This window comes from Schistosoma haematobium, chromosome 1 (assembly GCF_000699445.3).
Source record: "Schistosoma haematobium chromosome 1, whole genome shotgun sequence".
NCBI classification, from domain to species: Eukaryota; Metazoa; Platyhelminthes; class Trematoda; order Strigeidida; family Schistosomatidae; genus Schistosoma; species Schistosoma haematobium.
In genome coordinates this window covers 35,552,451-35,580,148 of record NC_067196.1, presented here as the reverse complement: position 1 = coordinate 35,580,148, position 27,698 = coordinate 35,552,451, and the positions used below count along the sequence as shown (strand labels likewise).

Genomic DNA, 27,698 nt, shown 5'->3' with positions numbered 1-27,698 from the left:
CAAGCTTGTTTTTATTGAGCAGATGAGTTATATTTCCATATATACCATGCAGACTGACTAATTTTGAAATATTCACACTCGTTTCGTCACCAGCATTCAGATCCTTATCCTATTAGTTAAAGCCTCATCAAAGAATACCAGTTAAATTTTACCTACTAAGTAACTGAAGGATGGATATGTATTAAAAGGGTTAAAGTGTGAACACCAGACAGAAGTATGGGTTTGTTTGATCAATTTTCTACAAATAATCTGAAAAATGAAGAATTTAGCACTACAATGCACTAGCTGACTTCACTGCACTTAACAGAAAAGAGGAAACTAGCAATGCTGATATCGACAAGTGGAATATTAGTAAATGGTAGACAAAAATGTGATGTTTGTGTGTAGCCAATGAATTTTTAACATTGTTAAAACCTTATCTACTCGACAAACAGTTATCCATGGAGTTCAGATCTATCGATCACAACCTCGTGAATTTGTCTTGTTTTTAACTGGTCCGTTCTCAGGCTTTATTCAGTTTAAATAACACTGAATCGGTAGTACTAAAACACGAGCTAAGCGCTTATAAAACGGTTTGGATTCAAAATATATAAGATTAACGTACATTTTTTGAAACCACTTAGCAAGTCCAATCCACTGATCCCAATAAGTGCGAACAATGCTTCGAGGATACTTATAGTTTAGTACATTAATTCTTTTTATACCCCACTTCTACACTATCGTTTCCCATTTCTTAAGTCATGACAGTGCACTCTTGTGTATTTGATTTTCAATACTGAACAAAGAAATACATGCTACAATCGATACTTAAAAACTTTTTCTGGCAGTCTACGGTGTAAGTTTACTCGAACCACTAGATAACGAATTTATTGTTAGGTATTGTATTTAGCCACTAGTGTATCTATCTCAAGATACATTTTAGCTGTCTTTTCTTGAAAAGGTGCTTAAATATCTGGATAGGCGAGAATTATTGCTTTTGAGTAATCTGATTGTCCTGCTACAAACCAGTCATTGTCGCAGGGTCACAGGCAGTGACCTGCTAACAGTCTGCATAGAACTGGGATATGTTGGTCCATCACTACTTAACTAGGTCGTACAGACAGTAATAAAAAGCGGGCTATTTTGTTGCCCACACAGTTTGGTTGTGTATATAGGTTGCGCCAATCAAATCATCTGCACCAGGACCCCTTTTTTCAGTCCTGTACCCTTCAGTACTCAAACAGTGTTTGGTGTATTCATCCTATGACAATATAACCAAGTGTTTCAATCTCACACTTTGTATATCAGGTACTTATAGTGTATTTTAAAAGCCTCAGTTATAACGTGTGGGAAAATATTTTACGATAACCTCGCACGATGTGTTGTTAGGGCATTCGAAACAAACTGATACTCTGTCGAAGTGTTGCTTAAGAACAGCCTTGAACAGATTACATATATTAGGGTTGGCTAGGAGAAAAAGTACTTCGGAACCTTAACCTTGATGAGTGCATTTGGGAAACTTCCAACTGTAGTCTCACAGGTTAATTAAATAGATATATATCCTAGCGATGTGTTTCCATAATAATCAATAGTTGATGAAAGGCAGAAAACTACTGAAATTGCACATTTGTCAAGGTCTTATAATAATCTACGTGTTGTGTAATTTTGTGACTCGAGTAGTATGTGATTTTAATGCTTCTAAGTAGTTATATGATCCTAAATCAAAGGAATTTAAAAACAGCCCATCAGCTAACTTCCTCTCTCAGTTTCATGAGAGGAGCTGTGTCTTAGCGTCTCTAAGTAATTGGCTATTACGTTGGCTAGTGATTTTATAAATGTAAGTCTAGGATTCTATCCTTTTCAAAAACTATTCCCAGAGTTGAATTGGGGGTTTTGCAACATGATACCTAGTGCGGCCGAGGTTGGGGAGAGTCGGCTCTTCCTCTCGAAATGCTTTAACATGGCCGCGAGTATACAACCACTGCCAGGAAAGTCCTACTCACTGCCTTCTCGCGTCGAGGGTGTTGTTTACGAAATTGAGAGAACGAAAAGCGAATGTCTGGCGCTTTAACCGGGTTGGTGCATATAGAGGATCCACCTAGGGGAGTTGGAAAACCCTGATTCCAAACCAATGGTGCACATGGGCTCCAGCATTCTGAGAGAACAAATGGGACTGCATCTCCTGATGTTACTCCACTGCCTTGTGGATCATACCTATAGGTCGAAAGCTCCGGGTGTAGCCTCCTAAGAAAACCACTTGCTTCGGTCTGGACACACAGGCAGTATCACAGCCCATACACAAATCAAGTAACTTGTGTGGCGCATATGTATTCGTTGCCCCTTTGTACCAGTATTTATATGTTCGAATAAATAAACTGAAAAAACACCAGGTTAGCCCTTGCTGTATAACTTGATGAGCTTTAGTTCCGAATACCATCTTAGGAACTGCTAATAAGAATGGGATTTACTTCGTTACGTTGTTTTGATCAAGTTGATCATGGCAATACCAAGGTGTGTTCCACAACTTTTTTATCAGAAAGAAAAATGGGAGCACATAAGGTACTTTCTCATTAAACTGGTAATTGTACTCTGCTGAGGTAATGTCAAGTCTAATAGATGAAATTGCTAGTTATTGTATTAGACATCAAATAGTCTTCACGAAATACTGGTGTTTGAGTTTAAACGCAACGTCAACTTGATTGTGCTGTAAATTTGACGGTAATTCTACATTTATATATGTGCTAGAGTAATGTTAACTTGTTGCAAGTAAGCCCTAGAAAATTCTGTTTAGTGTGTTTTATTGTTATAATGTAGTAGTGGCATTACTTTAGAAATGAACCTATATATGTAGGTAAATATTATACAATGAAGTAATTTACATATCACCACTTTTAATTTGAATCAATAAATACACTTCTTTCTTCATGCAACGCTCGGAATGAGAATATTTATATTGAACACCTTAATATTCTAATGCTTTTTCCCATTTTCAGTTATCCAAGTCCACTAAAAGTTGTGGAACATGTACTTCTGAGTTTCAAGAATCACCTAACTCGATGCTAGACAAATAACAAAAAATAAAGAACAAAAAAGTTTAACTTCTGCTCATGATTTTTGACTGTTTTATTTCCTTAATTATCGATGGGGTTGCAAACTTTCTATACTTTTTTATTTGTAACTCAATCTTTATTTTATTTATTTGCTTTTGTTAATGAAAATCAATAAACGAATATTCATTTGAAAAAATAAAATAATTTATGTTATAAAACTGCCGTTGTCCAATTAAGCCACAGATTCTTTGATTTACCAAATAAAATGAGTAATGTTATATGTTTATACACGAATAATAGTTTTTAATGCTTTAATCCAATTATGAGAACGAAATACGTATAAATATCTATCAAGTTGACAGTAATTTAGGACTTGATACAGGGAGAATACTCACAGTCAACGCTAATATAATCTTTTGCAGATAATTGTACAATCGACGAAAGGTTTTTTAGACTGTTCAACTCCATAAATCACACCAGTCCCTATATTTAGGATCATTGTGTAGAATCTTTAAGACTGCAGAAACCAGTGTTCAGAAGAATCGTTATATGGAATTGCAAATTATTGTCGTCAATAGATTTACGCTTTAATGATCAAACTAAACGTGAATACATTATTTATTATGTGTCTGTTCTCTTTTACCTCATTTTGGGGAAATAACTTGTTCTTTCATTATCCAATAAAGTGACAGAACTGTGCGATACTGTTGCTTACTATATCATTCTAGTCAATCACCTACTCACAATTTATACATTGATTGCTCGATCATACATCGACAAGGTTTTTGTATATGCTATCCAATGTTTTAGGAAATCATACTCAATTGCTTTAGAAAAACAAAGTGTAAATACATTCCGAATTCGGTAACTATCTGTTCCAGACGGCAATCCTGTATTTGATATTTAATATGTTTCATCTCACATAAACCGACCAAATGTTCGTTTACTTCTTCGCGATATATATGAAGCAGTTAGAAGACACTTCTGTATTGGAAAGCACTTTGCATAAGGAAGTCTAGTCATTACCTCTTCAATATGTAGAAGAAAAAGTCTATCACAGGGTATAATTGTCTTTAGGCGCTTATTAGTCAACTTGACCTCCGTATAAAGGGTATGTGTTTAATGGGTTTTTCTGACCCAATGTTCATTTGTATCTGTCCTAATTGACTTGTTTTGTGTGATAATATATAGCTCTCGTTTTCAATCTCATAAAAATAGCTCTCACCAAAAATTGTGCTTCAGAAGTCAAAGATAGATCACACTAGTGAAACCAATTCCAAGTAAAATCAGGGTGTTTCCCATTGTCATTTCCAACCTATTTGTAAATACCTTCGCGGGCTGATTTGATAATACTTTATTTCCCAGCACATGTCTAATAACTAAGATAAATAATTATTTGACTACTACATGCAGTATTACCATCTTTATACGACCGATGTCAATAGGCCACAATTTGATAGTTCCTCAATATCTTTAACACCGTTCACACAGTACTGCTGTTTTAACATTTCGATTTTTCTTCCATGATACGTGCTTCCTTTTGCTGACTGAAATCAATTCAACTGAACAACCAAACTCAAGTCTGTGCAGCTGACTTTGTCTCACCTTTCTACGTGAGGTCTGGTGATACTTCTCATCTATCTAAATCAAAATAGGTATAGTTGTGTACGAATCTGCAACTCAACGACTGAAAGTTGGATGCGGTAACCACCATCCTGTTTTGTCACAAATGCGAAAAAGAAGTCAGGATTGATTCGTATGTGATGTATCGCCGGTCTTAACCTTTAAGAAGTATGATAAAAGGGATTAGGCAGTACCATAATAAAGAAATCACCCAATAATGCAGTCGGCGGTCTTTGTGAATTTTGTCCCTAAATTTTGGATTGACATTCCTTACGAAACCTTTTGAAGGTGCAATTGACTAGACTGGTGGACATGAGGACTTGGTTTTAGCTTCGATATCCCATTAGCTTTCCTGCCTTAGACATGATCTTGATTTATTAGGTCAACTGATTTGAAAGTTCTTGCGTACACAAATATACTTCACTAGTCAGTCTGATATTCCATCTAGTGAGAAAATAGTCCAGTGTTCACATACGCTTTTGGCTTCAGGCGGTCTAAAATTAGCTGTCTGATCAGAATTGCCGCTTGTTTCAATTGGTTTTATCGGGTCTGCTATTGTTTTATTCTTTTGAATAGTGACAATTTAGGAATACAATATTGCGTGAGAGCTTATGTAGACCTATTCTAACAACTTTATTCAAGCATCTGATAACTGCTGAATCCATATTTATAGTGCCTTTAAAAGTAGCCTCTGGATTCTTAAACTCATTCCACATCTTTTTGTGACTTTCCTAAACTCTCTATCAAGGTGACAATATGTACGCCCATAAAATTATATGTGTACACACATACATAAAGGAAAACTTCAGAAAAAGTTATTTCGCTTACTTTTTTGTTGAGTTGGTTTGTTCACACATTCTTGAATTAAATTCATCCAAGTAATGTGATTGGAAATTGAGAGACCTAAACTCTGATATTTTTTTCTCGCCAGTGCTTCATAACGACAGTGAAACTTTCCATGTACTGGGTGACAGGTATGTGATTCTATTCTAGGTAGATTAGTTCGTTTATCTGATATCTTATGTTGTTCTGAATTCACATGAAACGCTTTTGATCCTTCATACGTCCTGTCATTACACCCGTACATTCTTTCTCAATTAAAAAAATACCAAGAAAATATTAAATAAAATAACCTTAATAGTTATTTACAATAGTTTTTTCACACTTAATTATTACAGTGCATTTTAATAATAAGTAACATATTCAGGATTCTAGATTTTTACACAAATTGTGTATGTATCTACCGTCTCGACATTGCTCCTTGTATGGTGTTTTATGAATTATATTGCGCTTTATATGAACTTTGATAACGTTAACTCTTGCCATATTCTATATCAAATATAATTGACTTTACATGCAAGAATCCCGATGTCATTTCGGCTCGTTTCTCCGACTGATCGGTAAAGAGAAACACATCAATCAATGGAGTGTCTCAGTGTGGGTTTTTAACATGTGGTCTCAATGATAAGTTGTAAGCATCTTACATAACCTCATTACTACTTTACCCTGTCGATATACATAATTAGTTGGCTAATAAAAATGTGTAGAAATTGAGAAAATCAGAAGTACATGTTTAATTAAGCTGTGATTTACAAGTTTTGAAACTAAAAGATCGTTATAAATATTTATTATTGGCGTAGGGAATCATTATTTAGATTTGACTTATGGTCAAACTGATAAGTTGGTTGTAAGGGTTTAATGAATCTGATATTTCATATAGCAACACATTTTGCACTTTAGATCATTCATACATTTGAACTGAGACTTTTGTAAAATTGAAACTCATTAAATTGTTTTTCTATTTGGTCGTAATTACAACTCCTAATTTAGTTTAAATAAATTGTGTTTCATCTTAAGTTCATGCTAATGATGTTGTCTGGAAAGGCAACGAAAGCTTCGTGATTGAACTATCCATCACAGAGAACACAACTACACGAGAAATCGATCACGATTTTATAACAATAAACTTGGGCTAAAGTAAATGTTAACATATATTTGTATAGTGTAACAAAGATGTTTAGAGTCTGAATAGAATTAAAAAAGATTGAATAAGATATTACAGTCCCATATCATTTGGAAGATTTTAATAAAGTATTTAGGCAATATTATAGTAAATAAACACAAGCTAACAAGAATAAAAAAATTAACATTACAAACTGAATATTATCTTCATCTAGAACATCTTATTAATAAAATTATATGCAAAATTGGATAGTGTCCAGCAGTGGAATCAAGGACGCGCGTTTCGTCTTATTTCGGATTCATCAGCTGGCACTGAAACCCAGGCAATATGCAAATATGCCAATAAGAGACTGATCAATTGCAGTCCTAAACATCAATGAAAAGATTCAAGTAAACAATACCAAGTGAATTCATTTTATTAAATATTTATAATTTGCTTAGATTTTAACAATATTTGTTACATTATATGTACTGTACATTTCTGACATTTTATATTTTGCATTATCTATTCGTATAGTTTTCCACAATCTTAATTTTTGATGGATTGTTAATTTATTATCAATGGTTATAATCACAGTAATGGGTGACTTTTTATGTATATGAAGTGAAATGGCTTATATTCCTTTAAAATCTACATGCAGTGTTAGTTGATTAAATAATCATTATTACATGGTTATTATATATACCAATTACTTTATTTGTATTTTGATTTTTGCCATTCATATTATTTATTGAGATTTTATTTACATTATTGAATTATCCTAACTTTATTCGTAATAAATATCTGTACAAATCTAAATATTAATAGTTTAGATCATGAGTCACTCGAAGCTAGATCACCAACAAAAACCTGCAAGCACTGGACGGCAGTTTCGTCCTAGTACGGGACTCCTCGGCAGTGCGCATTCATGATCCCGCCTCGCGGGATTCGAACTCAGGGCCTACTGATCTCGCGCACGACCACTTAACCAGTAGACCACTGAGACGGCATCTGACGGTGTTAATGTTTAAATTCAACTAGTCCACGACATTGAGCGGCACATCCACCATTGTCATCAGTGAGTTACTAACTTACAACTGACCCGGTTGAACTCCACTGGTCACTGCTTCTCATTAGAGCTCCAGGATATACATCTTGAAGCCAGTCACTAGTGAGCATATGTTTTTCATGAGTATTCACTCGATTCCAAATATGATAATAAAACACTTGTGTGTTTTTAAAAGACTGTCTCTATGAAACTAATAGTTGTTCTCTCAATGGATTGTAAAGTCATTATTTTGTAACTTTAACTAAATACTATGTTACTCTGTCACTAAGATCGAGTCCAATACTCTACTTTACATATATTACTCTCTCAATATGACTATGGAATAAACTATACATCAACTTTTGACTAACTTTATTTACATAAAAATATAATAAACTTCATTTGTAATTTTAAAATGAAAATAAGTTTAGGTTATTCTTCTTAAAACACTATTCTTATTCCCTTTTTTCACTTCATAACAACAGGAAATAAATGTATGAAATATATATGATTTTGTTATGTAACCTTGATAGGTTGCAAAACTCATTAATTCTGGTTTACAGCAATAAATATGATTGTTTTTTTTAATACTGAAATCTTTTAAAATAAAATCACCCTAGAAATTATAAAAAGCAGGTAACTTCCAGTATAGTTTCAAGTTATGAATTACCAGGGATATTAATTAAAATAAATAAGAATCAATAAGATTTAAAGTGTTTTCTTTGTTTGCATTGTTTACCAAAAAAAACCAGAAGTAAATTACTTACACAATTAATTTTTCAACTAATTTATCTCAGTATAGGGTTGTAGAGATTATTACGTTTTTGATTGAGATCATGAACCGATTGATGTTAGACCAGCGTTAGAAACCTGGAAGCACTGGACGGCCGTTTTTTCCTATTTTAAGACTCCTCAGCACAGCGCAAAATAGGACGAAACAACTGTCCAGTGCTTAAAGGTTTTCAACGGTGGTCTAACATCAATCGGTTCATGATCTCAATCAAAAAATAATTTATATCAATACAACTTACAAGTTTATTGCGTTTGAAGTATTTTTACGATCAGTTTTGATTTTCGTTAATTCTTTTAATGATAGTTTATCTTGTGAATAATTAAAATTTTTATACAAATCATCAAGAGGCATGTTTACATTATGAACTAGGAAATTCTCTTGCTTCTTGACCATATATTTTGAAGTTGATGTCTGATAAGATACATTTCGTTTTGGGATATCAATTATTGGCAAAGTAAATGATTTCTTATTCTTAGATTGTTTTCTTTTGATAGATAGTGAATTACTTAAATCCATGAGTAATATTTGTTTAAACATTAGTTCAAAATGTGGTTGCTTTAGTATTCCTTGGTTAACACCTGATGACCCCCAGTATATTTCACACAATGGATTTAACGTTGGTATTCTATCTTTTTCAAGTTTAAGTGTTGTCATTAAATCTTCTCGCTTATATGATGAAATAACGTTTGCCTCTAGAACTTTGCCAAACCACTGTAAAAAGTTTTGTGTATCGAAATTCAAATCAAAGTTCCTGATATCTATATCTAATGGATTTTCTGACGGTTTTATTGCTTTTTTCTGTGTTTTATGAGGTTTTTGCGGAATTACTTGATAAGTAGATCGTGAAGTAATTGACGAAGTTGGTTGTATTGTCGAAATTGATCCCATTTTTGAAAGAGACGTGATAGTTAATGAAGGTTCTACCTGAATGTTCGGAGTTTCCGAAATTTGTTTTCTATACCAAAGTTTATTTGTTATTTTCATTTTATTCACCTCTAATTTTCTCTTTTCTTGTTCTACCTTATTATGTAATGAAGGCAATTTATATGACGTTTTAACTAAAAAATCAAATTCTGAATTTTGCCGTTTAATTTGTTTTGATTTTGTACACGGAAAGTTCATTAACAAATTCGTGAACGTTGGAGTTCGACTGAGGTTTTCCTGCTTTCTCATTTCCCTTATTTTAGGTAGTATCTGTACAACTGTTGATGGAAGTAATCCCGGGTGTATTGGGCCTGATTTTGTAGATAAAGCTGTTTCAAATAAAGACTCTTCACTTCTACTTGTCAAACTACCTTTCACAAAACCGTGTTTATTTATTATACTGTTTGCTAAATTAACTGATGTGCTTTTAGGAAGATGCTGTCTATTATTCATCATATTTTCTTTATAGTTTGTAAAGTTTTGGGCTTTAATTACATTGACTTCCTCTTTTTTTGGTGTCCTTTGTTTATTGAGACTGTTTTTGCTGCTAATTAACATTTTATTAGTTTCATTAGCCATTATATTTCTACAATAAATCAATGCAAATATCTTAACCTTTTTGAGATAAAATTGATTAATTATAACCTACAAATTAATGATTTTCTAAATTTTAACCGTTATTGTTCATTCATCCTTGCTCACTTTAGTTGGGTTAATCCCGTTGGAAAATGTTAACAGATGAATTTTGTCTACTGTAATTGACTTCAATCATGATCGAGGCTTACAAAACAAGCTATGAGTCATGTGTGGAGAAATGAAAACACTCCGCTCCTACCTGACGTTTGTGCTGATGATGTTCAGAAGAACGATGAAGGCTCCACGACCAAACCGTCCAGCTAAAAGAACAAAACTCCGTCAAAATCATCCACATGAGCTACAAATCATATCCGCCATCCCTAGAAACAATCCTGAATGTCGCACTTCTACGTTCACAAGATACCAAGATCTTCCTTAATGATTAATGTTAACATTCTTACAACCACACCTTTCACTACAGTGTAAGGGTTAGGATTTTCTATCGCAGTAACTTAGTGAAATCGTATCTAACACATCATTTGGTTCTTAAGTTATTGTTATTCCTGGTTGACCGGTTTTAAACTGAGATTTCTTGCCTGTGCTGCTGACCTTACAAAAGTACAGTATCAATGTGAAGCATTCCGTGACAAACTTAAATCTTCCTTAATTATGCATTCAGAGAAATCCTGGAATCACTTACTGTAAAACTAATATTCCTAAGAGAAAGCAAAAAATTTCATTTAATTCTCTCCGTTACAACCTTTTAACTTATCTACCTACTATTGTTATGTGGTTTTCCAGTCACTGATGTTTTCGTTATAGCGCGCATTAAGTAAAAGCAGTCTCACTTACTCTGGGTCCTTCAGAGACTTTCATCTAGCTGTTAAACAATACTTGTAATTGAGTGTTGTGTCCATAAATAGACATTTTTGATTAAAAACATTCAGGCAACAGTAAATAATTGATTTATATTAGATCCATTTACAGCTCTTAACTGATAACATATGAGATAATCAGTTATTAGGAATCGCGAATGAAAGCTCAGTCTGTACCCTATCAAACCAACTGCTTACCTCTTTAATACTGCAAGATTTCTGCCATTTTTCGTTGGTCTCACTGAATCGTGGTAAGATAATTCAAGACTTTCCAAACTTAAAGATGGGAAAGGTACTTTTGACAATTCTTTAACTTGCTTTGCTGAAAAATCTTTAGAATTTGATAGAAATTCTTCCGTTTTTATTTGACTCTGTGGAGTTCTTTTACGGGGTGGTGACCTGAATTGTTGTTCAACCAAGTACATTTTCATTTTGTTGTTTTCTAAAGCATCATTTTTAATATGTTTACTATGTGACATATTTAAATTTTTACAAATACGTTTGTCGCCAGAAGATCCAAACAACTCATCATTCTCATCAGAATTTTCAGATTTATCACTGATTTTATCTGTTGAGAAAGCTTTATTTGAATACTTGTATAATCTAACATCTTTCTCATTAAATGATGAAGATCCTGTTATCTTTAAGATTTCATTAGGCATTTTATTGCACTTTGTTTGTCTCCATTTGTTAAATTTGATTAGTTCTTTTGTTTGAAGTTCCATTTTGTTTTGTTGTATTTCATCTAGTTCATCTGCTTTCTTTTCGTGAAACATTTCATCATATTCAAACATTATATCAAGTGTTTTATATACTCTAGTTATGTTAAAACTGTCCTGTCTTGTTGTATCCTTTGAAGTTAAATTGTTCATGTCGAATTGATTGCTTTGTTTCACTGTTTCCTAAATAAGTTTATTTTGATCTTATTTAATAATACTGCCAGTATTAGAAAAATTTCAGATTATAAGTCAACAATAATTTCCATACCCTTTTTTAAAAAAATATATTAGTGATTAAGATAACCAATCAATCACTTAGTATTTAAGGCTATTTGATAACAAGACAATTTTATATGTAAGAAAAAAAAATTTATTTTGACGAATGACCATCGCAACAAATAAATTACATGTGAATATTGAATGTACTTGTATTCATTTCTGAATAGTGAAAGTATTTACAGTTTGTTAAAAAAAGCAAATGGGTTAAAGAATTTTATAGACTGATATAGGAATGTTTTGGTGCTATTTACGTGATAATTGTCTGGATAAATAGATGAAATAATCGATCGCGTTAACTTAATCACATTTAGAATGTACGTTCTTTTTTCTGAATACTTAGTTAATAAATACTATTCCTAACTTTAGCTCTTAGATTTCGTTCCCTTTTTTTAAACTATATTTCTTAAGTACTGAATTGTTATTCTATTTCTCTTTTTGTATTTTCCATCTGGTCAATCTTCTTTCACACTGTGATAAGTTCAGATGTCATGCATTGAATTCAGCTGTCAAGTCATGCATTCAAGATTACAGTAAACAACTGATTCACCTTATGATGACTATATTTTCTTTATGTATATTGCTTTTGTATCTTCTCGTTTGTTGTATTGTTGTTATCCCATATCTCGTTTTAAAAGTTACTTTCAGTATGAAAACATAACTTTACAAATGTTTATAATTAAACAGAACTTATGGTCACACAATGTATGTTTAACCTGATTTGTTCTTCCCCACTAACCCATACACGTCATATCTTCACTAATTATTAGTTATTACTCAACTAAAATGTCACGAAACAAGAAGATAAAGTTGAGTGAAATTAAGTATAATATATGGTACCGGTTAATCAAAATAACTTTATGTAACTCAAGTGTTAAATAAATTTATAAGAAACTTATTTACTATTAGAATAAATGAAATTTAATGTTTATTACATATACATAATTCATTCTATATTTACATTAAACCACCGTTTAAGTGATTAAAGCAATAGTACTCATTTTCACAAATAAAACATTAGTCTTAAAATTAAGTGAAGTTGTACTTGATCACTTAGCTGGATAAATATTCCTGAATAGATAGTACTTTTTACATACATTGACAAACAATCAGAATTTAATCAGAGAGAAGTTTTATAGATATTATAGTAATTTAATAGTTCATTCATGAGTTCATTGAGGGTAAGCGTTGGCTCGCGTGACTGATAGGTCCTGGGTTCTAATCTCGCAAGGCGGGATCGTGGATGCACACTGATGAAGAGTCCCACACTAAGACGAAACGACCATCCAGTGCCTCTAGGTTTTTCATGGTGGTCTAGCTTTAATTGACTCATGAGTTCAACTATTAGATCAGAATTTATTTAATATGATAGTATTGTTTAAATAAACTCAAAATTAATTTAAAACTACCTAAAGCTTATTAATTGATGTAAATGTGTTCTGTATAAAAAAAAATGTAAGCAAAAATGAAGAGAAATAAGTAAATTCATAAAAAGAAAACAGTTTATAAAGTGACTTTAATAGTAAACAATAATTAACAAATTATTATTATTATTAGTGGCTTTATTCAATATAGAATTCTCAGTACAAAGTATTCCAACAAGTTCCCGTTTCTTATTTCAAATTTGTACTTAGATATATATGGGTCATTTAAACTAGGTGGTTGAGTATACCATTTGTTCAATTATCAAAATTTTGGTTTAAGGTGAATGAAGCAAACTGCTTTATTGCGTTCAGAAAGAAATGTCAGTATTATTTTTCAGTCAAAATAATATTTTCATGTTCATTAATGAAGGACTGTGATGTCAGTTTTCAACACTGACCGATATCAGCTTCAGGACAATTTGGTAGGAGAAGGGACGGAATAGCTTATTTGTTCTGGTTTGAGATTATTCAAGGGGATCAAGACCATATTGCACAATTGAACCAAAATACAGAGATCCCCGTTTCCAACATGAATCAAACCAACAAACAATGAGTTTATGAACGTATTCTACGTCTTTATCTGTTCGATACTACCCTTTTTCAACCTACTCCTCTGCCAGATAACACTAGGTCTTGGAGTATAGTTAGAGTGGAAGTGAGTAACATATGTAACAAATAACTCATTTACCAAAGATTTTATCATCTCATTAATTTGATTGTCAGGTAGAAGATCAATCCCTAGAAAGTCAGACGAAGAAAGTGATCTTTCTAAAATTAAATATATATAGTGACGGTTGGTTAACCTAACAAACATCACTTAAAATAATCTGTTCAGATAGAAGTTCACATGTATTCTGGTCCTCCTATCTTAAAGGTTGCTACTTATAATCAGTTGATCATTAGTTGACTGATTGTATTGAAAAGATCCCTGTAACATATATTTTATATAAAAAATGGTCAAGTAATGATTGTGAGAGCGGTCCATGGGTGAACTCGAGGAAGCCTTAAGAATCTCAGAAAGAGACAAATATATTCCATCCAATCATATTTTTGAAGAATATTTTAGAATCTCTACGTTTAGCTTCCCGACTGGATAATGCTAATAACCCCCTGTGTACGAATTAGATAGCTATAATGATGATTTCGTTTTTACTAAAAACTATAAATACCTGACAGGTTTGTACTATAATTAGACACTGTCTTTAATAACATGCCTTTTACTAGTCTTCTGTCTTCTCATTGCGACTTGGAAGGGTTCTAGAGTTCAAATGCTCAAGTTACATGTGGTATATCAAGAATATAAACATCTAGATATAACAATGATTAACTCATAATATTTTTCAATCAAAAATATCGCAAACTAATGTCATGATTTTTGTTTCTATATAATTTATGCTTTTAGTCAATTAATCAAGATCAATATTTACGTGAACTTATTAAAATCTCATGGTATTCATGTAGATCGAAAATTATGAATAAAGAGACAACTGCAAAAAAAAATACTTAAACATCTAGACAGTATACATGATTGGAGTAATCTACATTAAGCTGGAATATCAATTATAACTCTATAAAGTTAAGTAATGGTATATCTATTAGTTCAAGTCTATAATTTATTGTTAATTCAGATGAAAACTTGAACTGTGAAACCATTTTTAATTATTTTACCCAATCAATTGGTCAGTTAAGAAATATTTGTTTTAAGTGGAAATAAAACAGTCCTGATATAATATGTATACTATTCTGAGCGGCCTGGTTGAATATCTGGGCTACATGTTTCTGCTATCTAGATATTTCAACAAGTTATCTGTTTTCGTTCATTTTAACACATCATTATGTTTATTAATCGCTAGGCAAGTTACAAAAAAGTACAATCAGATGCATTATGGTGGATAGGAATATGCAATAAAATGAATGAACATTATTCAGATGTCAATTCCTAAACTGTTAACATCTAACTAGCGATCACTAATTGGCAAGGTGGACTATTTTCAATTCCTATTGAGTCTAAACACGTATCGTAGTTGTAATGTGGTCATAATTAGTAAATTTGTATTCTGTTTGCGTTCATTTTTTTCCCAAAGAAACTACTTCTGACTTTTTTTCATTAAAGCTACTTGATTTTATTTTAGATTTTGCTTATTTGATGATTCTTAATTTTATTATTCTTAGACTGGACATTTAGTTTTAAAGTGACTTTTGAGTAGTATTTTCATTCAAGGTCGACAAACTATAAGATACTCATAAAATATTCCAAACAAATCAATCTGTTCCTCATGAACATCATTTTCAAAAGCATATAGATATCAGTGCAGCTAAATTGTTCATAACAATCAATTAAGTGGTATATCTTCATTTATTATTCTTTAAGGTAAACGTTTCCTGAAGTATTCGACTTTTTTGTTTTTCATTTAAGAAAAAGACATACTATGACCTAATCACAAAAATCGTGTACATTTAAGAGTAAAACTTAATGAATAGAATATTCTTAGTTGTTTTAATATTCAGTGTTGGTTAATCTTAGATTTTGATACAATAATTGTAAGTTTTTAATTGTTAGTTAGTTAAACTGAACTCTCCTTGAAATAGGATGACATGCTCAACTTACTAAAGTGTTTAATTTTCTTTTACGTTATTACATATTATATGAACTGAATGATAAATGTAAAAAAACATATTCAGAATTATGCTAAACAACATATTTTTTAAATGGTATCGTTTTTTTTGTTGAAGGAAAGTCAAAATCTTGATCAGGAAACGAAAGAATGTACATTTGTTCAAGCCTTATCTGCATTAACAATTTTAAGCAACTTTAATGTAAATGTGGATAATCAAATTGAAAAACTCAAGTTTTTGATTGAGATCATGAACCGATTGATGTTAGACCACCGTTGGAAACCTGGAAGCACTGGGCGGCAGTTTCGTCCTATTGTGGGACCCCTCAGCGGTGCGCATCCACGATCCCGCTCACGGGATTCGAACCCAGGGTCTTCGGTCTCGCGCGCGAACCTACTGGACCACTGAGCCGGCGTCCAATGGTGATAGTGTCTATCATCAACTACTATACTACTATACTAGTAAAAAACTTAAAGTAGGTATTGTTTTGTTTTGTTGTGAATGCGTTTATAATACAACTGAATGAAATGATATAATACTAAAAGACACATGACTTGTAACCTTTGAAACTAGACCAAAGTTAAAATGGAAAACTTACTAATATGATTAATACAGATTGATCAAATAAACGCATAAAGTAATTAATAAGGTTTATTCAAACTATTTACTATTTGCTAGAATCTGCTAGAATCTCTTATTTGAAAAGTTGACCTACTCTGCCATTTAGATAAATGTTAACATGTATGATTTACAGATGATTGAGAATATTTTTATTTTAGAATCAAAATTTCAGGGGTGTTATGTTCTAGATCATGAAAAACAAGCTTCGTAAATGAATGACAATGTCTGTCTCGAATTTCACTACTAGATATCATCTAAAATGAAATAAAACGATTTATATTCGTATGAAAATAAATAAAGATGGACTCTGTTATATTCGAGCGAAGATTAAATTACGGATAACTTCCAAGGACTATTAATGGACTAATATTCTATAAATATTCTTAGTGTATAATTATTCAATAAGTACATTATGGGTATTTATATTTCTCTTATTATAAGCTTTATTTTGATTTATAATTTATTATTGTACGATTCACGGTTCTTAAGCTATGTTCAGTTTATTAACTACTGCCTCCCACATTCACAGCCACTTTTTGGCTTTATTGTGTACACATGTTATTTTCTATTTTATGGTACGTTGTGGTTTATCTGGTTGATATATAAACCTAGTATGTTTGAAATAAATAATTCGATTCATATTGCAGAAGCTGGTATTGAATTCCGAACTCAAGCGGACGGGCTAGGAGGATATAGGACCAATAAGGACGCTAGACTACTCATACCGGTTGAACGTCATTGGTTTGGCATAGTGTTAAGATTGTATAGGTCGTATTTTGATTGGTGGATAAATCATGTGACATTAAGCCGGACATAAAATCATTACAGACTCTGTAGATATTTTCTTTATTATTGTAAAGAGTACATTAGCCTTTATGTAAACGAATTGCTTACAAGAAATTTTATAAGAGAGAAAGGAGTATTAGAAAGTTTATTTGTATATATATTATAATCGATTTTCACTACACAAAAAAAATTTCTGTTATCTCGAAATGTACTTCTTCTAAGGATTGATTTGATACCGTCATTTTTCATGGGAACACAAATTATTCTCATCTCACTTATAGGCTTCTGTTGAAAAGATCTATATATATAGTAATATATCAAGTTTTTGATCTTAAACTTAATAATGAATCAAACTATAAGCTTGATACATTTTCACAAAGTTTTACATCTAAATTGATATTAAGTTCAAATTCAATACAAAAATATCAAACAACCGATGAATTCAAACCAAGTCCATTCATAAGTCTATTTCATTTCAGTTATCAAATAATAAAGATGGTTTAAAATAGCTTCTCACCTACTTGTTATAATATTTAATGAATTAAAATTATAAAAAAAAGAAATATTCAATCATAACAATAAATAAACCTACTTCTATTATGTCAATTGACTTCACTTCTGTTTGTACAACATCATCACTTGAACATTCAGTCACCGTAGATAATGTTTGTAACTGATTATGTATAATATCTGAATGTTTCAACTGTTCAATAGTATCTGATACTACTCTTTTTTTTATTTTATCTTCATTCAATTCCTTCATAGAATTATCATCATTTAATAATCTTTCTAAAGGTGGTAAATTCAAAGAAACTATTTTTGAAGATGATTTAGATCTTTGAATGGATTTATGAATTAAATTTTTCAATTTCTTTTTATTGCATGTTATTAATGCATCAATTAATTTTTGAGGGAATTTTATATTCATGAAATGGCTAATCTTCCATTTAGCATCATTATCATTACAAATAGCTTTGTATATTATCATATAAGCTTCTTCTTTATGTAGGCCTATATTGATTAAATGATTTTGTAGTATATTTCTTGTTGTTTTAAATGAAGATAAAAATAAGTCTAAATGTTGTTTGTCTCTTAAATAACCTTCATATTTTGTTCCTATACTATTCATAATATCTACAGTTGTTTTTAAGTTTAACATGATGTCAATATGTTCCATTAATTCTTGTGGATTATCAATTAAACTACTTAAATAAAGAAAAGCCCATTTAGGACTAATTATAGTGTTAATCATACGAACTCTAATATTTGTTGATTTGAAATACTTATCCAATAAATAAATACTTGATTGATCTTGTTTAATTGCTTGATGAATTACTGTCATTACATTAGCAAGTGTACTCCATTCTTTACTCATATGTTGTAAATATGCTTTAACCATACCAGTGGGAAGAGTATGACTTCTTCTCGTCCCACTTTTCTTTTGTGTTGTTTTCTCATCGCTTCTTTTTAGATAATCAATTAAATTGTTATCTTTTACTCGTGTAGTTTCTTGTCGATGCTCTGATTCAGCTAGTGTTTTTCTTTTCATTTCATTTGCATTTATATCTCCTTGTATTATAAAAGAGAAAAGACATAAGGAATAAATAAGGAAATCTATCAAACAGTTCTATGAATATGAAATCTTCACATAGTTTTAATTAAAAGATTATTAGGATTTAGTCAGCAATTGTATATAATACTTTTAAAAGTTATTCATATGGATTTAGATAGGTATATTTTTCTTACCACTTCTGAATCCTTATGATATAGTTTCACATATTTATATTTAAAAGTAGTTTCCAAACAATTTATTTTACAAATACAAAGTTGCTTACTTTTCATTTCAAAATACTGTTGAGTGGTCTGCCTTTTAATTTGTTCAACCAAATGAGTAGTTGTTTGTTCTTTTATAAAATCATATTTATTCACATTTCTACAAGATTGTGTTGATATAATGCCAGCTTCTCGTTCTGGATTGTCAATCTCTTCAGTTTTCATATTGATCATTATATTAGGTAGTTTATTTAAAACGTTAGCTGTTAATAGGTTATTATTCGTTGAAACTATAGATGACAATATTTTGTTAGCACTTTCATCAGACTGAGAATGGCAAATGAAAGAATAAAATCAATTATATGCTCATGATTGACTTTTGATAAATTAAGTAAATTTATTCAATGAATCGGATGTTAGTTGGTTGTAGGCAATCAAAAACCCTGGACCTAGATGTCATTCTAAATCACACTCATCAGAAAGGTATATGTTCAGCCAATCGTGAACTGACATTTTACGCGAGATTCTAACGAGTCATATAATGTCACATTTAAAAATGTTAAAGATTTTATTCGGACCTCGGATAAGATTGAAATATTTGCATTGGTTGATTAATGAGAACCAACGTTTGTCTAGATGCCAGTGATAACCGAATTTCACCAATTAATTCCTTTAATGAAAATTTCATCAAATTCCATAAAACTAGTTTCGTCAAAGATGAGTGTAACAATCGTTTACTCTCCTAAGAAATACTGAGTCAATAAAGGTTGTATAGTTACTTGTATTACTAATAAACAGGTAGAAGTGAAAAACCAGAAGTTGTTTTGTGACCTAAGATAATTTGTCATTTGGCCAATGGTTCAATTTTCTGTAATATATTTTGTTAACAATTAAAATTCAATTGCTTCAGTAAACCACCATTCCTACCAAATCAGTTATTCCCATGTTTCAAATGGTCATTTATTTTATAATAACATTTAAGACGAGTAGATAATTGTTCCGTTTCTTAATTTATTCAACCAATTAATGACGAATAAATTTATTTTCATCCGTAATAACAAATTACTCAAGTCCTTAGCTGAATACAGACTTTTTCTATTATTCTTAATAGAATATTTTGGTTCATTATACATGTTTAACTATATGATTATTGTTTGAAGTCAGAAATGCCTATTGTTGGGTTCTAATTTTGTATTCTGAACCTACAAGGGTCGTTAAGATCATAAATTAACTTTCTTATCGGGTTCTTACTGAATACTCCTGAGTAGTACGAAATTAATACAAAGGTCTAATACTCCCTGATTTCTAATCATTTTTCGGCTACTGCCAGTTCTGAATAAATTACTTTCACAGTGAACAATTATAGTTACTGACAGCTAGATGTTATATCAACCTGATTTTATAGTTGTTTTGCATTTTAAGTCTACTATTCAAATAAGAATAACCAATATTATAAGCAAAGATGGATGGTGGCTAGCAGTGGAATCCAGGACACATGTTTCGTTCTATTTGAGACACGTCAGTTGAATGTACCTGTCCAAGAGTTGATGTTTACTCTGAGACTCGAACCAACTACCATTCGGTAAGTGGATAACTCGATGGCGTTTGAAGCGAACGGCACTGGGTTCGAGTCCCAGAGTAATCATAAACTCTGGGATGCAGGTACATCCATCTGACGTGTTCCAAATAGGACGAAACGCGCATCCTGAATTCCACTGCTAACCACCATCCATCTTTGCTTATAAAGCTTGTGAATTAATGCATTATCGAGGCAATCCGCACATGATGCAAATATGCCAATAAGTGACTGATCAATTGCAGTCCTAAAAATCAATGGGAACATTCAAGCAAACAACACTTAATGAATTTAATAATTACATTACATATGATGTGACTAGTTATCTTCAGAATTATGTTAGCTATTTTCACCAACGCTGTATGGTTTTTTCAATTTCAAACGTTTAAGCGATTTGTATTTTTCGCTGTTGAAATATTAGTAAGTCAAGTTTGTATTCTTGTGTCTATTACTTTTATTTTGCTGTACAATAAACGTTTTCAACCTGCCTGATAAAATAGATAACAGCTCTATTCCGAAAGATTTATTGTTTTTAAAATCTCTCAGCAACCACTTGTTAACATTCCTGATGTTTGCAACATGTACGGTCCACTTATTTTTCTCTATATTTATCTTGTGGTTGACTATGAATTCACTAAGTGTCAGATAAAAGGTGTACAAGGATATATTTGTTACCTAGAGAAAAAGATTTGAAACTGAATAGTTCAATGTGTATCTTACCTAAGAGATATGTAAGACTCGTTTTGTAAGGAACTATGTTGATGTATTTAAAATGATTATTTGATTTATCCGAGTTTAATTCGTGTAATCGTTTAGAATTATTTCTTTAATAAAGTGTTCAATGATAAATAACTGTGCTCTATTCTTTTAATCAATGGTATTTAAGTCTAATGTTTCTCTTCTCCATTCAAACCCACATTTGATCGTAATAAATCTAATAGATGGTCTGAAAACCATTACTTCATAATGAAAACAAGTGAAAAGTTGTCAACCATAATTTCACTAAATGGATGTAACCATAAGCAGAATAGTTATCCTTATGAAATGTCCCCTGTAATTGGAAGGATCGAAATAACCATATATAGGATGTAAGTCAACTATGAAAGATGTATTCTTCAAAACTGTATCTATTTCAATTTCTAGATTAATGAATGTTTTTTTATGACATAGATTATAATGACTAGGAAAACGATCGGAACAATTGACAAACATGTTCACTATCAATTAGCTAAACAGTATTTTGTTAATATCTTAAAAATTAAAAGGATATGATTAAGCAAAATGAATTCCAAGCAAATTAAAACATCGATATTTGTTACTAATTCAATCTAAAAGTTGTCGTATGAGATGAATATATATCTGGGAATTTCCAATCTCTTATTGAAGTGATGATACTAGAAGTGAATGCAGTGGTCTTGAGTGCTGTTAGAGGTGAACTATGTAGCGTCAGTTCCATTTGAATGAACATCTTAGTTCTAAATTTGCAATAAAACTTACTGACCACTGTAGTAATTTGGAAAGAAAAGTTTTGATAATCTCAAGGATAATTCAAATAATAAACTTGAAAATATTTTTTTCATGAGTAAGTAACTCTATTTGGAAAATCACTAAGAGCCAAAGAGCTTTGAATTACTATCAAATTCGAATTCAGGACTTCTCATCAATGACTACTAATGAATTCACATGTAATTGGACCAAAGACTAGACAAACACTTCCGTAAAAAATAACTCCTGGTAAATAATTGGAAGAATAATTCATAGACTACTATTAACTAGTTAGTAACATAAATTATAAAGTAGGCAAATATATTTTAACTGCTTATGAAGTATTATCCAATGCAATTAATTCCGAGTGTAATGATGACATTATTGATATCAACAAAAAAACAACTCTATTTAATCATAAGTAATTAATTATGAATTCATTTTATTCACTAAGTGAATGTTTGTGTTGCTGACTAGAAATAAAAACAAGGGTAATTTGTCGATAATTTATAAATTAGTTTTCGGATGATATTATATTAGTAATGTATTATGTTTACTTCATATATATCATTAATTCGATAGATAAAAACTAGTTTTCATCATGAACTAGCAGGACATATTATATAGATATATAAACTTTATACTAAATATCCTACATTTTCTGCTTCATTATTTATACTTTGTTCACTTTTCTATTCTTATGTATGTTCCATGAAAAGGTCAGATATAATTTTTGAAATTACATAATAACAATTCGTGATGTTTATATCTCTATTCACTTATTAATAAAATAATAAAATAACGCATTTTTATTTAAGGAGTTTACCTTTATTTGGTACAATCGTAAAACAAAATTCACGAATACTTTAAGGTCTTAAGTAAAAATGTTATGAATATAGTTGTATTTACAACTAGTACATTATGAGATATTACAGGTAACTTTGATCAGTTATCGGGTAGTAACTAATGCCATCATGTTATGCGTTGATCGAAATCTGCTGACATAACTTATGATGTCGCCAGAATGATAAGTAACTCGATAGTAAAGCATACTTTATTCGATATAAGATAGGGATTAGTAGAGCTTAATCGTACTGATTGTGACAATGACATTAAATATGTTCGAATTCCATTGGCAGTATTAGTTCCCTTATAATTAAAGATAAACCATATATATATATATATATATATATATATATATATATATATATATATATATCAGTCTGAATCACAAATCTAGATTTCCTTTATGATTATTTTAACTACGAAAGACTTTCATGTCGTAAATGAACAAAGCAACAAAAGTCCTTTATTTTATATTTAATGGTTATACGTTCACGTGGTTTAAGGAAACTAAACATTCAGGATAGGATTACAGATTATATGTTTGTAAAACTGTTGACATCACTTTTGAACGCTTCATCATCAAATAAATCCAAACTACTCGATGATTTTTATTGAAGAATATACAAAATTAAGTAAACACAATCAACTGTATCTCATAAAATTAGAAAACCCTAACTAACAATGTCTATAAGTTGCTCATACAAATTTATTCAATCGGAAAATCATTAAAAATGAATAAGTGACGATTATCTGTTTCAATCTATTTTTATACTTTTCAACAATGAATATCATTGAAAATAAATAATGTCGAATCAAAGATGTTTTATTCTTGGCTATAATAATATTATTTAATCATTTCTTACTAGTGATAAGTCAGAAAATAGTGATTAGAATACTTTCTAGTTATTGATTGAGATCATGAACCAATTGATGTTAGACCACCGTTGGAAACCTGGAAGCACTGGACGGCCGTTTCGTCCTATTGTGGGACTCCTCAGCAATGCGCGTCCACGATCCCGCTAGTTACTTAGATTTCTCGAAATATTGTTAATTAACAAATGAAAACTTTCTTCCAACTAAAATGTATATGTGAATTAATCTGTAAATCTAAATGATCATTTAAGTAGTAACAGTGTTTCTTTATTCATCAGTTTTAGTTATAGATTTCTCATTAACATTATTATTAAATAACTTTGAAAAATACAAAATATTTTTATTCATAACTGAACCTTGTAAATTCAGTAGATACATTTCTATGCAACCTTTTATTACCAAAGAAAGGGAATCAAGAACATTTAAGTGTTAAACTAATTTACATGATTAGAAAGTAGTTTGATTCCTTTATAATTATTTAATTCAACTAATGAATATTAAAATAATGAATTACCACTGAAATCATATCTAATTTATTTTAATAAACTAACTAAACTACGTATGAAATGGAGAGATAATCGATAATTATAAAAACGAAATGAGGAAGTAGTTAATTACTATTAGATTATAAGGTCTTTCATAAGTAATCATTACGACAAATATTTATTACTATGGATCGGTTAAGTTTATTTTTCAAATAAATAGATCACTGTTATTTTAGTTGACAATTAAATATTAACCTACTTTCAAAATCTAAACAAACAGTTAATCACTTACTAAGGTAGTTATGAGATTTTCATACCTCCAAATGACACTTATTATAAACTGTCACTGGCTAAGAGGCAGTTGATTACGAAGAAGAGTTGAGCAACAACTTCTTTCTAGTTTAAAATCTTTAAGGATATCTCACTCATCATCCCATACAAAGTTCGACACATTACTCGATATTAGTGAATCAATGAACTAGAATCCTTACTTACTTACTTACTTACTTACTTACTTACTTACTTACTTACTTACTTACTTACTTACTTACTTACTTACTTACTTACATACTTATACCTGTTACTCCCAATGAAGCATAGGCCGCTCACCAGCACTCGCCATCCAACCCTGTCCTGGGCAATCCTTTCCAGCTCTTTCAAGTTGTTATTCATCCTTTTCGTATCTGATTCTATTTTCCGACGTAATGTGTTCTTTGGCCTTCCTCTTTTCTGCTTCTTTTCAGAATTACAAGTTGGGGCTTGCCTCGTGATGCAGTTCGACGATTTGTGTAATGTATGTCTTATCCATTTCCATCGTCTTTTCCTAATTTCCTCTTCAGCTGAAAGCTGTTTTGGTCTCTCCCACAGAAGGCTATTGCTGATGGTATCCAGCCAATGGATGTTGAGTATCTTGTGTAGACAACTATTTATAAATACTGGTACCTTCTTGATGATGGTTGTTGTAGTTCTCCAAGTTTCAGCTCCGTACAGTAGCACTGTCTTGATGTTCATATTGAAGATTCTGAGTTTAATATTAGTTGAAAGTTGTTTCGAGTCGCATATGTTGTCCAGTTGTAGCAATGCGACACTTGCTTCATCAATCCTCGCCTTTACGTCTGCATCTGAACCTCCTTGTTCATCGATGATGTTTCTCAGGTACGTGAAGGATTCTACATCCTCCAGAGTTTCACCATCAAGTGTGGTTGGATTGATGTTCTCCGTGTTGTATTTGAGGACCTTGATTTTCCCCTTGTGTATGTTGAGGTCTACTGATTCAGAGACTGCTGTTACACTGGCTGACTTTATCTGCATTCGTTCGTGTGTATGGGATAGGAGAGCTAGGTCATGTGCGAAGTCCAAATCGTCTAACTGGTTATGAGCTGTGAATTAACTAAATTTGGAAATATGATTCGCTGGATTCTAGTTACAGTGAACCGTATTTTAGTTATAACATATTCTTAACTTCATTCGATCACTTTATTGATATGATAGAAAAATATTAAATAATGTTTTGGACAGCCAGTATTAAATTTGTTTTATCATCATAAACATTAAAAAGTGTAGTTCCTAAATGCCTATTAAATAATAAAAAAACACTTCACAGAATGATATATAGATTATGGACAACTCATAAAACGGAAAGGTTTTATGACTTAGCTCATTGTTTGTTTGTTTGTTTGTCTGTTTTGCATTTTATATTCGTTGTGTAGTGAGGAAAATTAATTTGATCACTATGTCATCAAGAATCTACTTCATTTTTTTAACCAAACATTTACTATGTCAGTAAGAGAATGTAAACTGTTTATGAAAACATATGCATACTAAATATTTTTTTACTAATTAAAGGTAAATTAAATGCGAACTTGATTCACATGAAATTAGTAATGCAATGAATAATAAATAAAAACAGGTATTATTTGTGCATATAAAACTCGGTGATAATTATACGTTATATAACTAAGTAAATTCCAAATGACTGAACTTTCCTATATTATTTTATGTAATGCATTATATCATAGTGCACGCGACGACGAGTCACCTGGACTAGTGAACACATTGCAACTTCGTCAACACAATTCTATATGTAGTACTAAACACCAAAAATATATTACATTGGTCACTACACACTAACCAATCACTCTCAAGCACAAACTACATACATTAAACAGTGAGAAAAATACCTGTCATTAAAATGAAAATTGTGTATGTTTAATGAGTCAGTTTATCAACAATTAATTAGTTCAATAAAATCAAGTAAGGAAACGTAGATAATTACATTACCATTTAATTGTACACAAAATCACAAGCAAACAAAATTCTCTACATGTAAAGGAAGAGGATTGATGTGTAAGAGGACGGTATAAATGTTTGTGTTCAAACATTATCATATAAACAATCATAGTATACTCATATATATTGGTTATTTGAATCTTCCCATGAATATTCAACACTACAATTGGTCAGTCTCATTTCAGTTGTGGAGTTTAAGAAACGCGTTTCTTTCTATTTGATACTGGTCAGTTGGATGTATCTGCATATTAGAAATCATGTTCCCTCATGTATTCACACCCATTACTTTTTAATTCAAGCAATAACGTGTTGTCAAATTAGCTACTGATTGCCAGAATAAACATCGACTCTAAGATACAGATACATCGGCTTGACGAGTCCTGAATGGAATGAGATCCACGTCCTGAATTTCAGTGCAAGCTACCATCCAACTCAGTTTATATTTCAATTTGTTTCAGATGAATAACTATCTACCCATTTTTTTTTATTGAGATCATGGACCGATTGATGTCAGACCACCTTTGGACACTTGGAAGAATTGGACGGTCGTTTCGTCTTATTGTGGGACTCCTCAGCGTTGCGCATCCGCGCGAGACCGAAGGCCATGGATTCGAATCCGGCGAGCGGGATCGTGGATGACCACCACTGAGGAGTCCCACAATAGGGCGAAACGGCCGTCCAGTGCTTCCAGGTTTCCAACGGTGGTCTAACATCAATCGGTTCATTATCTCAATCAAAAAAACTTAATAATATCCACAACCCCTATACTAGTTATCTACTCATTGTAGATCTTCAAGAGTTGTTTAAATTAATCTAAATAAAAAATTGTGGATCAAAAGACTTTGACAGTTTCGTGGTAAAATTCTATAGTTTTCTTCTATTCTATAAGTACACATTTACAATACTATTACAAATTATTTTAACCTGTTAAGTGTTTGCTTATAATTAATTTATTTCATTATAAACTCTACCCTGATTCAATGAAAACAAACCAATACGTATCAACATAACATACATTAATATTATTTCCATATCGTATCCATAAATGATATTACTTACAGATTCTTTTTTTCCCAAAGGTTTCAATTTGACCCGAATCGGCGAATTCGGTACATAACC

At 31.3% G+C, this 27,698-nt stretch overlaps 2 protein-coding genes across 2 annotated transcripts in view; one reads left to right on the top strand and one right to left on the bottom strand.

Moving 5' to 3' along the window:
- Positions 1 to 3,247, top strand: part of MS3_00010110 (uncharacterized protein) — a 4,102-nt gene extending 855 nt beyond the window's left edge. Inside the window, exon 4 of the mRNA XM_012947189.3 lies at positions 2,973 to 3,247. Coding sequence (XP_012802643.2) covers positions 2,973 to 3,050 — 78 coding nt within the window. The 3' untranslated portion in view covers positions 3,051 to 3,247. The remainder of the gene's footprint in view (positions 1 to 2,972) is intronic.
- Positions 2,956 to 27,698, bottom strand: MS3_00008677 (uncharacterized protein). Its single transcript, XM_051217009.1, has 7 exons — positions 27,639 to 27,698; positions 19,088 to 19,352; positions 17,845 to 18,821; positions 11,009 to 11,712; positions 8,674 to 9,945; positions 5,481 to 5,740; positions 2,956 to 3,038 (listed from the first exon to the last, which is right to left on the bottom strand). The coding sequence occupies exons 3-7, from the start codon at positions 18,625 to 18,627 to the stop codon at positions 3,028 to 3,030; spliced, it is 3,030 nt and encodes a 1,009-aa protein (XP_051073867.1). The 5' UTR covers positions 18,628 to 18,821; positions 19,088 to 19,352; positions 27,639 to 27,698; the 3' UTR covers positions 2,956 to 3,027.

Bases quoted from the DNA above. Each gene is read 5' to 3' on its own strand.
- MS3_00008677 (XM_051217009.1), bottom strand. From the start codon at position 18,627: ATGAGTAAAGAATGGAGTACACTTGCTAATGTAATGACAGTAATTCAT. The intron at 9,946-11,008 runs GTAAGCAGTTGG...GATTTATTGTAG, and splicing joins AATCTTGCAGTATTAAAGAG to AAATATAATGGCTAATGAAA. The intron at 5,741-8,673 runs GTAAGTTGTATT...TAATTGAGAAAG, and splicing joins ACTTCAAACGCAATAAACTT to AATGTACGGGTGTAATGACA.